We start from the raw sequence: 15,579 nt of genomic DNA on the forward strand, positions 1-15,579 counted from the left end.
TTGAGTGGAACCCTTTCTCTACCTAAGATCAAATATGACAAGATGTTAGAAAAAGAACCATTTCTCTCCTACTCCCATTCTCAAACGGATGGCTTGTTTCTATGTGACGTTTGGACAATGCAGCAGGTACAAACTAGTTCTTGCATTAGACAAAGCAAGAAAATCAGACTGAGTCAGAGTTACTTTTTTATTAGTTCTGTTTATAAGAGACTGGCAATTTACTTGAGAAGTCTGGTCTTGTAGATAACAGCCAAGGAAATTTGGGGGAATGGGGTGTGTGTGTGTGTGTCTGTGTGCATGCATGTGCATAGTGCTACGGGTAAAACTGAGGAGACGACCAGCTCAACCCCAAAATGCACGTGGCTCTTGTTATATCTGGCTGGCTCAGTAACTCCAAGTTATGGGGCTACAGGGGATCCTGTCTAGACCTGTTCTTTTGGCCCTGGGGTTGGCAGAACATAGAACCAGAAAGCCAAATTATGGTGCAAATATCTGTGCGTTTTTTCTGGTAGACAGTCAAGCTGGATGGAAACTAAACCCCAAACAATGACCAAACAGCAATAAATGAGAGTAAAAAGCACAGAACTTTCTCCGATCCTTGACAGCTATGTCCTGGCTCCGAGGCTGTGGCTTGGTATTTGTGAAATGAGCAGTTTATGAAGAAAGCATGTGAGCATCTTTAAACGTGGTTTTTCCCAGCTTAGCAACTGTCTTACCATCTCACAAGTGTTTTCTCGTCTCAAACATGATTCTAAGATAGGAAGAGCACAGCAACATATAACTGAAATAATTTATTTACCACTAGAGCACCACAAAAAAAACAGACATACATTGTGTTAAAATACAGCGTAATTGGTCATCAAAACACAAAACGGCTATTCTTCTATTCCATTTCTTTAAAACCATGCCAACCATAAAACTGTACTGCTGCTGAACAGGTACAACCAGCCGCCCCACCCTTATACTGACACGCCCCTCCCTTCCCTCCACCCTCCCCTCCCATGGCAGTATTTACTCATAGGAAATAAAGACCCTAGAGAACCCATCATTTTTTTTTTTAAAGATTCAAGAAATCTTAAAATAGAGCATTTAAAATATCAGTGCATTCATAAAGAAAGACAAAATAATACGAAACAAAAATGTCCTTTTATCCAAGAGAAAAAATACCTGCAGAGATAAGAGGGATTTACACAGAAATAATAGAAAAGTAGGAGAAAAAAACATGAGCACACACTCAAATCTGGGATTGTGTTGCACTGGACACAAGGGCTGTTTACTAGCGTGACAGCCCACTGCATCCCCTATGTGTCTTCTGACTTACGTATGGTCCAATTCTTTGTGCTGCCCTTTGGGTGAGACTGAAAATATTCCATGGTTGTATGGATCATTTTGTATTTTGAAGCTAATTAAATGACAAAGATAGCCAGGAAGGCCCACTGTGAGGGCTCTCTTCCACTAGGAGAGGTCAGATTATTTATTAAAACCAAATAAAATCTAGCTTCAGCTCGAGATCAGCCAGGTGAAAGAAAGAGTATTTGACATGGGAACATTTATCGTGTGCCTTTTCAACCTTCAAAGAATGCCTATAAAACTTGAAGTTCGGGGGCATAAATGACATGATGATTGCTGGCTTGGATGTTTCACCTTCGAAAAACTCAACTGAAATGGGTATCTTTCATTTCCCTCATGAACAGCAAAAACCTGATTAAAGAAAAAGATATTTTCTTTGAACTGTCTGCTTTTTAACAGCAATAAAATTCTATGAAAATACCAGTCAAATCAGGTTAGAGAGACTCTTCCCAGCCCAGTTGTAAAGATTCCAAGTTCAGATCCTTAAGCTCTCCCCCGAATTTCTGCTCAGTTACCTGTATCCGCAACACTTTCCATTTTCCTATAAGAAGCTTCTCTTACATCTGATTGGTAGTGATGTATAGAAGATGAAGGAAGACCACTGAACTAGAACTTTTCTTGCTTCGTTTTGTTCGAAAAAAGAAAATAAAAAGGAAAAAAGTGGACCCAGGTAGCTTATGTCAGAAAAAAATGGACAATACATAAAACACAGGTAGAGAGGCTATTATAAAAAAAAAATGTGTTTGTAGTACAAGTCAAAAATCTAGGAGTTTTACTCAGAAGTACTGGCCAGCTGAAGGAAACATACAATTATGAATGGTCATTTAAAAAGGATCCCAAATTTAAGTCCAATCTAAATCATAATTATTGTTACAGAATATAAAAAATATGGTAAGAATTTACACATTACACATAAAGTAGTTAATGCTTTGATTTAATAGTTTGTGAAAGAGATCTGCAGATGTGTTTTCAATTATGCTGGTTCCTAGACCCATCTATGTTACTAATATAGTTATGGTTACATATACCAAAACAGAGGTACAACCTGGATAGCCCTGCTGCAACTTCAAGGTCCAAATTCTGGCCAATACACATGAAACATTTCTCGATTCCATTGGCTTGATTAAACTAACAAAGAATCATTTACAATCAAAAGGAAAAAAAATCTTACAGACTTCAGACAGAAAGTTTTATTAACAGGCTTTTTAGGTGTTTGCGCCTACACGAAGCTTCATTAGACAGTCGGTACCCAGCACACATTCTTGGGGTGTTTATCTTTTTGCAGACTCACTTGGTCAGGTAATAACTCACTTAGGTTTTCATCCCATTATGACCTCTTTTGTTCTGGCTCATTTGAGTCCAAGTTCCTTAAGCCATCCATGAGTTTCTGGCAAAGTATTTGGTCTCCACTTTGTACACCTGTTTTATTTTCCAAGGGCAACGAAACGTTCATTATATAGTAACACAATAAATAACTCACTGTTAAGTCTGGGGGAGGGACAAGAGGGGCATCTATTGCATAGGAGTACAGAGGAATAGGGGAGGTATGGGGAGGGAACAATACGTACAGTCATTCCACTGCACGGATTTTCCTGTTTGGTTTTCTTTGCTTTCACATAATTAACACTAACAAATTCTTCCAGTGTTTGTTTTTTCCTTAAAAAAAGACGTTCCTGGTCTCTCTCACAAGTAGGTGAAACACAGAATGAGGCCATCCATGTACATTTATTGCCGTCTCAGCTCAGATGCCAGTTTTAACAAACAGAACCCAAGCTTGCAAAGTGTTTGAACTAGTACCGCTTTTTTCTCAAAAATGTTTAACATTGCTGAATCAAGACTCCCTTGCATTTCCTCGTCACACACGTCATCATCATTGTCGCCAGGCATCATCGTCACCGTTATCTTCGTCTCGCCGCTCTTCCAAGGATCTTAGCTGCATTTGCAAGACTTGACAATCATGTTGGACAGCTGTTCGATCTTGGGAGTTTTGCCAACGTAGTAGAGAATGGTCAGTGGTTCCAGATCCTGGGACACACAGCAAGGAGATGCGGAAGCTTCTGGATTTATGGTATTATACAAGCTGAGAACCTGCATGATACAACACAGGGAAAACACACACAAAAGGCAATTATTTTTACTTTCAGTTTTTGTATGTGTGGGCGTGTAGGTGCAGTCCACCTGTAAACAGACGCTGGAGGTTGACACTGGGTGTCTTTCTCAATCCCTCTCCACCTTGTTTATTGATTTATTTTTGATTTCTGAGACAGGTGTCTCATGGAACCTGTGGGTCACTGATTCCGCTAGGTTGGCTGACCTGTGAGCTCCAGGGGTTCTTTTCTTTCTGTTCCCCATGGCACTGAGGTTACATCATCACATCTGGCTTTTACGTGCATGTTGGGGACCCTAACTCCAGTCCTCAGGCTGTGTGCATCAGGCATTTTATCCACCGAGACATTTCTCCAGGTCAGAGCAATTAAGTTTGTAGTTTGTTTTGTTTTGATTTTTTGAGAATTTCACACGAGTACAGTATTTGCACCTTTTCCACCCATCCCAGTCCTTCCTCCAGCTTCTCACACCCACCCCCCACTCCTTGATTTCTTGTCCTCTTCTTTGATTATTATTGTTACATATATATATGCATTTATGTGCATACATATATGTGTATTATATAGATAATGTATTGAGTACATTTAGTGGTGCTCATGTGACGTGTGTTTAGGGTTGACCATTTGGGATTAGACAACCTATCAGGGAGCTCATCCCTGAAGAAAACCAGCTCTCTTTCCCTCAGCAGCCATGGATTGCTTGTAGCTCTCCAATTATCGATGGGACCCTGTGAAACTTCTCCCTTCCAGATCCGCACGTCAACTGGTGGTGTGATTATGCAGCTCTTGTTAGGCAGCCGTAATGCTGAGGCTCCCCTGACATGCCTATGATGCATGGTCTAGCAGCAGGTGTCCTGCTTCTCTGGCTCTTACAATCTTTCCACTTCCTCCTTTCAAACATTCCTCAAGCCTTTGCCGTAGGGGTTGTGTTGTACATCTACCAGGTGGAGCTAGGTACCACAGGGTCACTTGTTGTCTACATAGGATGATTAATTTTTAAAGCATCATTTCATGGTGTGGTCAGTCACATCACTGAGTATGCAACCTTATTTCTTTTTGGTTTACTGTTTTTTTTTTTTAACCTGTAAATTTCGGTTAGATTGGATTTGTTGAGCCTTAGCAATGAACAAATTTTCTTTTCACGTTGGCATGTCAGCTGATGCTGTCATTATGCAGTTCTTTTTAAGCAACCATAATGTTGCCTAATGTTTCTTTCTTTTTTTTTCTTTTTTGTAGATACTAAACAAATGATTCTATAGAGGTCAGATTGGACCAAATCTTTCATTTGGAGGACTTTTCTAATTTTTCCAGTAAGTCCATTCTGATCACTGCTTTGCTCAACAAATGTCCCAAACGTCTTACTGTTTGGTCTTATCTCTATACAGATTTGCAACTGAAGTTTCATGAATCCTCATTACAAATCCCCAAGAAGGTGAAGATCTCTTCAGAGGCTGGGACTGTGCTGACTTTGTTTATACTTTCTAACCCTAGTAAGTCTTGTCTGGATGGGGTAGACTCATATCCTTGGGGAAGCAATGATAGAAGAATAAATGTTCCACTGAAGTTCTCATTGGAACGGTAATCTACCCTTGGGTACAGGAATAATGCACATCTACAGCACAAATCTCCCCATGTCAAGTGTCTGCACAGGCCAATGAAATGTCATTTTCATTAAAAATAATCTTTCCCCCTGTCATTACTTCATAATTACAGTGATGCAAACAATAAAAATAAGCAGAGCCATGTGCATTCTTTGCTTTGCTTTGTTCTGTTTTGGGACAAGGTCTTCCTTATGTAGCCCAGAGTGACCTCAAACCCACCATGTAATAGCTCAGGCTGGCCTCAAACTCACTGTGTAGCCCAGACTGCTCTCAAACCCATTATCCTCCTGCATCAGCCTTTTGAGTGATGGGATTACAGGCATTCACTACCTCACCCAGCTAATCTACAGTTCTAATTATTTACTTTCTTATTTTCTTTCTTAAAGCAATAATAGTAACTATCCCTCAAATACTCTTCCTCATGGTAAATGGGGATGACTAAGTTCAAGGAGTAAACACCAAGTCCTGCAGCTATTCCCTGTCAGAGGGGTGGGTGACTCTCACTAATGGATGTGTATAGGTTACCCAGTGATGACACAGAGACATTTCCAAGGATGCTGTTAATGTGTAGTCAAGCAAGTGACCTTTTCCTCGAGATTCCCCGAGATGTTTTCAGCTGAGGACAGAAGATCTGTTGAGCACACAACACTGACTACTTTATTAAGCTACCCCTGGCTTCTTGGGGATCTGTCCAAACCACATATTTGTGACCATGACAGTTATTCTTCCTCTCTCCTTGAAAAACAAGCCTGGTCTCAGCCTTCACACACTCCCTTTGTGTATCAGGGAGGAGAATTACGTTTCTACTTGGCAACTGGGTCGTGCCCACATTACAGCTACTGCTGCTGCAGTCCAGATGCAGCAGGCTGGACAGAGAGCTCAGAGAAAGGGACAAGCATGAGCCCACTTCCCTCACATGGCCAAGCACGTGGTAACCCCAGAACACCAAGCTACAGGGCTGGTGGGAAGATGGCTGGAGGAGGGGAACCATATTTGTCTACTTCCATTCTAGCCCATGCAGGCCTTTAATAAATAGATTTCATATTACACTGATACGTGGTTTTTTTCATGAGAAATGAAAAGAGCTGTTTTTATAACACAGATTGTCTAAAATAATTGATAACCCCCCCAAATTCTTGAATTTAACCGAACGCATTATATGATCTTTTTGGCAGCAGATCCATTTTCCTACCCTGCAGTGAAGGCAGTTTTCCTAATGCCTCTTTAATAGGGAGATTTACAGAGGCATAAAGGACAGAACAGAACCCCCACACATAGCCACACTCTAGGAATTAGGTTCAGTACAAGGGAGCAGTAGAGGCCTGGTTAGTAAACAAGCAGTTCTGCACTCCAAGGTCTGTTACTAACTTTCAGCTTCATCTTCAGCAGGGTATCTACATAGTCTAAATCTCTCTCTCTCTTTTTTTTTTTTTTAAAGAAGAATTAAATGGTTGGACAAGATCATTTACAAAATCCTTCCCATCTCCAAAATCGCATATCATGAGCCACACAGAGAAAGTTTCCATGGATGAATGTCATTATTACACAGCAAGTTTGTGCTCATCTAGGCTGGAAAACACATGACATCCAATCTTGGGCCTTCCAAGTCAGCCTTCCATCCTCACTGGAGTAACTTGATAAAAATCCCAAAATACTTGCTTACAAAAGACTTAGATATCTGGGTGCATGCCTGTAATCCCAGCACTTGGGACACAGAAACAGAGGGATTATCATTCCAAGGCCAGCCTGGTCTACATACTGAGTTCTAGGCCAGCCAGGGCCACAGAGTGAGACCCTATCACAAAGAACAAAGCAAAAAAGATTTAGAAATACTCATTTTCAAACACACCCTATTTTTATATTTTACAACAACTCTTAAGTTTGGAATTATTGTTTTAAGGATAAGTTTTACAACAAACATTCCTTTCCACTGATAAAAGCTGGGTGTGGTGGCACACGCCTTTGATCCCTGCACTTGGGAGGCAGAGACAGGCAGATCTCTGTGAGTTCAAGGCCAGCCTGGTCTACATAGCGAGTTCCAGGTCAGCTGGGGCTATAGGGAGACCCTGTCTCAAAAAAAAAAAAAATTGAGATTCAGAGGGGGTAAATGATTTCCTAATAGCCGTACTCTAGTAGATCAACATGCCAAGGCTTTGTCTGCAGTGCCCAATAGTCTTTCTAATGTGACAAGTGACAGTCCCTGGTGTCTGTTTTATAGTCTAATTAAGAAGGCACAACCTACTGTTTAAAACTGACCAGTGGTTTTTTTCTGATTCCTACAACCCACATTGGTCTTCACTATCTATAAGGATTTCCTCAGCACCCACGCATGACAGACAGCAAAAGGACACCAGGCCTGTGACAATTCATATAGAAATATGACCAGTGGGTATACTGATTGAGGCAAGGTAGAAGAGGCCAGCTAGCCAAACACTTACCCTACTGTGTTGAGTGTCTGAACTCCACAGATACGGGCATGCCCCAGCACAGAAGTTGGCATTGTACCCTTTGGGTTCATGGATCCATTTCCACCCAAGATCCCTCTTGAAATCAATGTAAAGGGGACGTAGGCAGCAATTATCCTGCACATTTCTGTTAAAAGAAAAATCAGCAGGGATTTCAGAGCTGATTTCCCACCTGCTTCCCCCCCAAGTCAGAAGAATGACCGATCCATTTATTCAACATCTACTGAGAAAACACCATGAGTCAGGTCTTAATGATTCTCTTGTAATCCGCTATGATTTCCATAGTGAGATGCTGTGGTGATTCCCCAGACTACTTCCCCTTATGCATTCTGACCCCCTTGTCAATGAGCTGGAAAGTCAACATTGCCGTCAGTTGAGTACACATAACCAGGGACAGAGTCCTTTCCACCCAGTACTGGTCAGATCTAGGATTGAGCTTCTGTTGCCCTTTTGTATATGCAACGACTGAAACACAACAAACATTTTCAGAGAACCCCCTAAGGCATTAATCTTTGCGAATATATCCTGTATTTTACCACCTGTTACTAGATCAAGGAATGAACCAGACTTCAAGGAATATGGGGTCTTGCTGCCATAACCACCAGCCTTGGCAACCAAAATATTTCTCTATTCACACACCGTGGCCTGGTGAGCACTTCACAGAGAGGCCCCTGTCCTGCCCCACAATTTCCAAAACAGAGTTCTCCTAGAGGAAGCACAGAAGACTGTGCACGCTCCCCCTCCACGAATTCATATAAGGTAGAAAATAGACTGTTGCTGGGTCCGTCCTTTGTCTCACATTCTGCAACTCAAGGCATGGCCAGCAGCCAGCCCTCTTGTACCGTCTTATCTCTGTAACTGAGAAAGAACTCAGACCCTAGGATGAAGACTTCATACCACTGGTGGGACTTTCTGAATTATCCAAAATCCAAAATAAACTTATATTTGCTTCGGGGGCAGAGATCTAATTCTTTACCAGCCCCTAAACACTTCAGACAGACTCGAAGAAAATATTCCAGAAGCTAGTTTTCTCCCTTCGCACGCGGTTCACTGTTAGAGAGCTGAGGACCACAGCACAGACATAACTATTTGAAGGCCTCAGGAGAATGGTGTTATGAGATACGAGAGCTTTACTGTCCTGTACCTGGCCTTGAGCAATGAGTTCAATTCAGGTCAGTGTGCAGGAGGGTAAAGCAAAGGTGGTACAGGGGTTAACAGATGTGATGCCTGGTTCTGTTTTCATTTCTTTACCTAAAGCAATAGGCTGCATCCAAAGCGCGCTTCTTCCGCCGGTTGGACTGTTGTGATTCCAGTCTGTAGGAGGGCAACAACATTAGCAGGAGATGTGGGGTCTTCCCACTGTTTTTTTTCCTAGTGGACTTTATAGTTTTCTGATCACCACTGGTATATGTGGAGGTGCCATCAATACCTTGAAAAAATGCATTTGGGTAATAAACATTTAGCTTTACCTTCATCAAATATAACCAGCGATATTTATATAAATAATAGTTCTCCTCTGTATAGCGTCACAAATAGCAGGGATGACCACTACAGTTGTGCCGACCGGCTAACATCATTCCCCACGGAAGGAAGCAGATGAGGCACAATGGGAATCCCACAGGTGACACACTTGAATGGGGCTCCTGTCCTAAGGCTTTCCTGTGTCCAAGGCAGAGCTGTTGCTAGGAAAGTCACTACAGAAAGGTCTTTGACCTATGGTCCAAGGGCAATCTAGGCCATTTATTTTAGTCCACCCTCAGTGTGAGTTGTGTTCAGGCTTTCAGCAACAGAGTACACAACCATAGAACATGCCTTGTCACCCGCCAGTTCCCTCTCTTCCTGAGACTGCTAAACTCAGAACTTTCCTAATGAATATAAACTAAGGCTTAGCTGAATGGCAGTGAACTAGGTTCAAGTGAAACAGAAGTCACCCTTACCTAATGCTATTTGGGGAAGCTGTGAAGAAAGAGCTTTTTCATTTATTTTATGGCACCCTCAACACTTTCCTGATTCCATCTGAGATTTAGAAACTTGAGCTCCCCAAAGCATGCTCGAGAGACTGCCAGTTTAAGCATTTAATCTCCACACTCAAGAGAATCATGGCGAGGTTAGAGACCGAAATAAATCTCAAGACCTCTGGGGGTACTTTTCCATGAGCAAGGGTCACTGGGGCCTTCAAAAAGTGGATGGAGGTCCCAGGTAAGGTTATGAGGGAAGAAAATGCGTCTGACCTGGAAGCGCAGGCTGTTGCCACAGAAGCCTATGAGCACAGACGTCCCAGTTACCTCCTTACCCAGCTCACTGTCCAATAAGCCAAGTGACTCGAACCCTTGGCATCTCCTCATTTACTTTGGCCTTTGGCTAGTTCACTTAAAGGTGAGTGTAGGAAAATGAAGTCCTTGTTATGTGTTTATAAGCTCTTATAAAAACCTGATAAGGAACTCACTTCCAACAATGGGTGTGGGCTAGAAAGGATGCTAGGTCCCAACACCTGGGTTATAGAAACTGAAGCTTCAGAAGATAGTTTTTCATTGTGAAATATATTTGCTGGTGCCTGACGTTGGGTTGGGAAAACCAGAATGGATCTCTTTGAATGCATGCTGTCTACCTCAATCATCTCAGAACAGGTGGGAAGACGGTTTGCTCAACTGAACACGAAAAAGCTTCACTGGGTAACAGTTTGCAAGATTAATGAGCCAGTTTCATCACCAACAGCAAGCAGTACAAACTGGAATCCATCACTTTCTTCAAATCCTTTCTACTTTCTTTTTAAGATTTTTATTTTACTTTTAAATTATATATGTGTATGTGTTGTGTGGGTGTGTGCATGTGAGCGCAGGTGCCTGTGGCAGTCCAAAGATGGCATTGGATCCTCTGGATTGGGGTTCTAGGCATTTGTGAGCCAAACCCAGATCCTTTGCAAGACCAATGCATACTCTTAACTGCTGAGCCATCTCTCCAGCTCCGCTTTCTTCCGTCCTCCTCTCCCACCAAGCCTGTCATTGCCCAGGTGAATGAAAAGTCCCCACACATCACTAAACAATCCCATTCTGTCATGCAAACCGACTTTACCCCCAGATGAAATTCTCACGTTATTGACCAAGTTTCAGTTACCTGCAAATCTGGCTTCAAGCTCCTCGCTCTTATTCGGGATGATGTAGTTGTTAGATGGTACAAAGGTGCAGCAGGGGCAGTGCAAACTGATCTTAAATCCCAGGTTCCTGTCTGGAAAACAAAGTGAAGGATGTCATTTAGTGTGCCTGTGTCTGCAGTCAGCTCTCAAGTGGCCGGGGCCACATCTAGGGAGAGAAGATGCGTGTAACCTTTGTGGTGCAGCCATTCCTGTACCGCGTCAGTCACGTCGAAGGACAGCCACTCGCCCTCGGCTCTCGTTTTGACCACCTTACTATCAATGTAGCGCTGAGTTGGAGATGTTAGATCTTTGGATTTGAGGATCTGGAGTGGTGGAGAAAGGGCAAGAGAAACAGCTCAGTCGGCATGCTGACAACATGGCCAAATTCAAGCCACTCCCATTTTTCCAGGTCTACACTTAGCTCCACGCCTGTGTCCACGGATTGCCCTCTCAAAGCATGACCATGTGTGTAGGAACACAACGCCAGGCCATTTGCCCTGAAAAATAGACGTACTAAATCAGCTGCATGTTATGATAATGGTGATGGCAGCCATAAAGCCTAGTGTCTGAAAGAAAAGTGACAGCGATTATTTTACTTTGCTGACATAAGCTTTGTAAGATTCCGGGCATAAATTCTATGCCAGGAAGTTCGCAGCTTTTACTTCTTCCTTCTTTAATTTGGGGAGGGGCAGGAGAAGAGGCCCTGTTCAGAAGATCCATACCCACCTTCCCAAGTCCCTGAACTATAAATCTCCTTCTAATAGAGACAGAAAGGTCCTCCTCCTGTTTCCTCAATCCACTGGCATTAAAATATGTGTCTTGCCTCTGCTTTTGAGGTAAGCCTCTAGCTGGGATTTTTGCTTTCAATGTGACTGGCTGTGATTTATGAAGAAATTCCCCATCCTGCCATCTGAGAAGGGCTTTGGGCAGGAGTAGTCTGGCACAGTGTGCGGATTTGGAGTCTGGAAACAAATCAGCCTGAACACTGAGACTTTAGAAAGGCTCAGAAGGCACACTGGTAGGAAGGGTGCTCTTGAGCCTTGATGGGAAGTGAACGTCTGAGGTGGTTTTATTTTTTAACAAATCCATCTTGAAACGATAATGTTTTGTGAACCAAATCAAGATCCGCAGTCTCCCAGAGCTCCCTGCCAAGCCCCGTGGCCTGTCTTTCTGCAGTACTCGGGTTCAAGCAGGGTATATTACACTGTCCTTTCTGATACTCCACCTAACTTGGGGTCACTTCATACTTAGGGGGTTTGGTCTTTCCAACAAATTCATAAGCTTCTTCAGGTCAGGGGTCATATCTTCAACTTGGTATCATTTCAAAGCCCAGAACTCTACTGTGTCAATGATTACTAAATCATTATTTGGATACTTAGATATTTATTAATTCTCCTGAAAATCTTGCAAAACAAAAATACGTTTCCTTCCTAATAATTTTTAAATGCGCCTTTTCCCATGTGTCGTCACAGTTTGTTTCAGGTAATCTGGCAACAATGCTTCCTGGAATATTTGAAGTCAGAATAGAGTTATTTCTCATAGATTAACAAAGTACAGAAAAGAAAACAGGGTATGGGGCTGTAGCTTAGTTGTAGAGTGCTTGTCTAGCATGTACCAGGCCTTCAACTAGTTCTCTAGTACCAAGAGGGAGGGAGGGAGGAAGGGAGGGAAGGAGGGAGGAAGGAAAAGGGGAAGGAGGGAGGGAAGGAGGAAGGAAGGAAAGGAAGAAAATAGATTCAATACAATTAGACTCTCAGGTACCCTCATGAACTTTAGGCAAATCCTGCTCTTCAGGCCCACCCCTATAGCTGGGCAAACCCCATTAAAGGAAGAGAATGTAGGGTAATCAGAATCCTGTAATAGGCAAGAAGCTTTCTTTATGAGTTACAAGAAACCAATGAGCATGACTTGAGGGTTGGGTACAATGGACTCTGGGCTAAACACACATTATTTGGCTTAATTTAATCCTCCAAAGATTCCTGTAAAGTAGATTAAGGAAATGGAAAATCAGGGTGCATTCAAACCCTCCCCACCCTGCCCCATTTCCCCACTTCATTATGACAGCCAGAGAAGGACCATGGTTCACTCTGACCCTTTATCAAATGGCAGAGAGCCTTCAACAATAAAAGCAAGGATCTTTAAACAAAATTATAATGTCTTGATACAGGTAGAATGCATACTTGGTTAAAGCTGATATAAAGCTCTAACAAAGACTTAGCAAAACATCAGTCGGTCCTCTGGGAATATGAGCTAGTCTTGAAAATAGCTACCAGTTGGGTATATAAGAAAGCACTTATCCATTCAAGAATAAATGGCACAATGAGCTCAAGATGGACTAGGAATGGTAAACAACAGTGGAAAGACGCAGCCTCTTCCTTCTGCCCGACTGGCTCACAGCTCACAACACTCAGAACTCCTACCTCTGCTTTGACTTTTTCTCCTAGCTGGTCTCCTGTGATGAACCATTGTTACGGGACATTTTGCATATGTGCAGTGCTGCTAATTAACACGTGTAGATTATTCACCTTCGCATGACATTTAAGGACACCACCCAGAACAATAACCTGCTTTCATTGTTAAATTATTTATAAATTCTATATCCTATAATTAGGAGCTACTGTGATAGAAAATTTATATTCTATAAATTATGAATATCTAAATATACATCAAATGTCTGTGACATACACGATGCATCTACATGATTACACACATATACACATACATACATATATCTATATATCTATCTATATCTATCTGTATATCTATATATATATATATATAATATCCAGTCTTGCTGTGGATAAAACAAGTACGCACTGGCAAACTGATAGAAAAATTTAAAATAACATATTATGTATGTGTGTAAGAGTGTATGTGGGCATATGTGTGCCATGGTGCACATGTCAGAGCACAACTTGTGAGAGCTGGTTCTTTCCTTCTGTGTGTCTCAGGAGTTGAACTCAGGTCCTCAGAGCTGGCAGCAGACGCTTTCACCTACTAAGCCACCTGCTGGCCCATTGATGGAAATTATTTATCTCATAAAGGAATAAATTTAGATTATCTTGGTTTCAAGAGCAGGAATCAAGGACAGCAAGGAGGTTTTGTTGTTTTAAGTCTCACTAAAGACTTAGGGGTGAGGACTCCCTGAACCACAGACAAGGGACAGCTCCATCCTCTTACCAAGGTAAAAAGTCTGATAGATTTACAATATTTTTGGCACTAGCTCAAGATTCACAAAAAGGCCACATGTAAATCACCCAAGAAAGACAGCAGACACAATAATTCTGAGACAGAGGAGTGACTTTTGTCTTGCCAGTTCAGTGTCCTGAGCTCTGTGGACAAGGGCTTTTTAAACCCACTTGTCATCTAACTGCAGTCTCCTCAGCCTGTCCTTAGCAGAAACAGGAAACAGCTGCTTCTCGCCACTTAGAGACTATCCCTCATCTTCCTAGAGACTGTTATTAAGTCCCCCTCGCCATACGTTTTCTCTCTCTAAGCTAAATAGACTGAGTTTCTTTAGCCCGTATTTAGAGGGGCAGACTCCCAAACCTTTAATCATTTGGGTGGCTAACAAGGATAGAGGATGCTATTTAAAAGTGTTCCCCCATCAGCTTCATGATTTCACCTCAGGACTGTCTAGAAAAGCTTCTAATCATATCTCACCATGGAATTGTCACTTAAAAACTATCTTCTTCCTAAGAATAGGTACCATTTCCCTGTTCCTGTTTATTCCCATTTAATTAAGCTTGAAGGAAGAAGGCATACAGGAAATCAGCCTGCTGCCTCTCTCTGCTCAGTAGCCTTTCTTATGTTCAAGGACTCATAAAGGACTAGGGAGACAGCTCAGTCAGTAAGTATCTGCTGTGTAAGCATGGACCCAAGTTCATATCCCCAGTGAAAAGCCAGGTGTGGAGAAGAGCATCTGTAACTCCAGTGTTTGGGGAGCAGAGACAGGAGATGTCAGGAGCTTCCTAGCTAGCCAGCCCAGCTGAGTGGATGAGCCCCAGGTTCACTAAGATACCCTGCTTCAAAAAATAAGGTGGGGCACCATCAAAGAAGACACCCATGGTCTACCTCTGGCCTCTAGATGTATGTGCACGGACACATGCAGACACATACACAGGCACACAAAGCAAGTCACATAAAAAGTGAGCAGAGCAGGCAGCTCTTCCTGCTGCCTGAGCCTGTCTTCAGTCTCCAAACCAGGGTACTGAATGTGAACAGCTGGTGATTTCTTCCAGATGTCACTTGTCTCTACGTTTCCTTCTACATTGTACCATGGCAAAGATAACCAGCTGAAGAGTCGCTCTCCTCCTTGGCCCAATTCACCAGTGCTGTCTGTCCTTCCAGATTCCGCTGACTGATACCACAGCACGCTGGGGTTTTCCTAAAATTTACCCCTCTCCTCCACTTCCTGTCTTGAGAGTTGAATTGTATGCTTAGCAAATGCCAATTGTACATGCTTCTAAACTGACTGATGATACCTGGACTTGGTATTGAAATTATACAAGTTAAAATGACCAGAAGCTGATGAGATACAGGACTAAAAGAAACAAGAGGTATCCCTTCTGTAAAAACCGAAATGTTTTGGAAAGTCTTCCTCATGACAATTTGCTGTAAGAAATAAAAAAGGTGTTTCTTCCTTTTTTAAAAAAAGAAAAAAAAAAAAACCAGTTTGTCAGCTCCTCAGAAGAGTGAGCACAATTACCACACGATCCCAGGTGTAACCAAAACGGATTGAAAGCTCAGACTCAAACAGGTAATGTATGCAGATATTCACAGCAGTGTTGCTCAAAAGAGCCAAAACGTGGGGAAAGATCAGCAGCTGAATGGGAAAGCCAAGTGTAGTATATTTAGTAGAATATTAGTTAGCCATAAGGAAGGAAATTCTGATCCGTGCTAATCATGAGTGAGCCTTGAGCACA

At 42.3% G+C, this 15,579-nt stretch overlaps 1 protein-coding gene across 1 annotated transcript in view; it reads right to left on the reverse strand.

The window, feature by feature from the left end:
• Positions 1-776: 776 nt before the first annotated feature.
• The window catches only part of Tgfb2 (transforming growth factor beta 2), a gene marked incomplete at its 5' end in the record, with an annotated part of 30,034 nt that continues 15,231 nt past the window's right edge, over positions 777-15,579 (reverse strand). Inside the window, 5 exon segments of the mRNA XM_008826806.2 lie at positions 777-3,438; positions 7,495-7,648; positions 8,773-8,950; positions 10,636-10,746; positions 10,845-10,977. Of these exon segments, the coding sequence (XP_008825028.1) occupies positions 3,280-3,438; positions 7,495-7,648; positions 8,773-8,950; positions 10,636-10,746; positions 10,845-10,977 (735 nt within the window).

This window comes from Nannospalax galili, unplaced genomic scaffold (genome assembly GCF_000622305.1).
Source record: "Nannospalax galili isolate Female #2095 unplaced genomic scaffold, S.galili_v1.0 scaffold592, whole genome shotgun sequence".
NCBI classification, from domain to species: Eukaryota; Metazoa; Chordata; class Mammalia; order Rodentia; family Spalacidae; genus Nannospalax; species Nannospalax galili.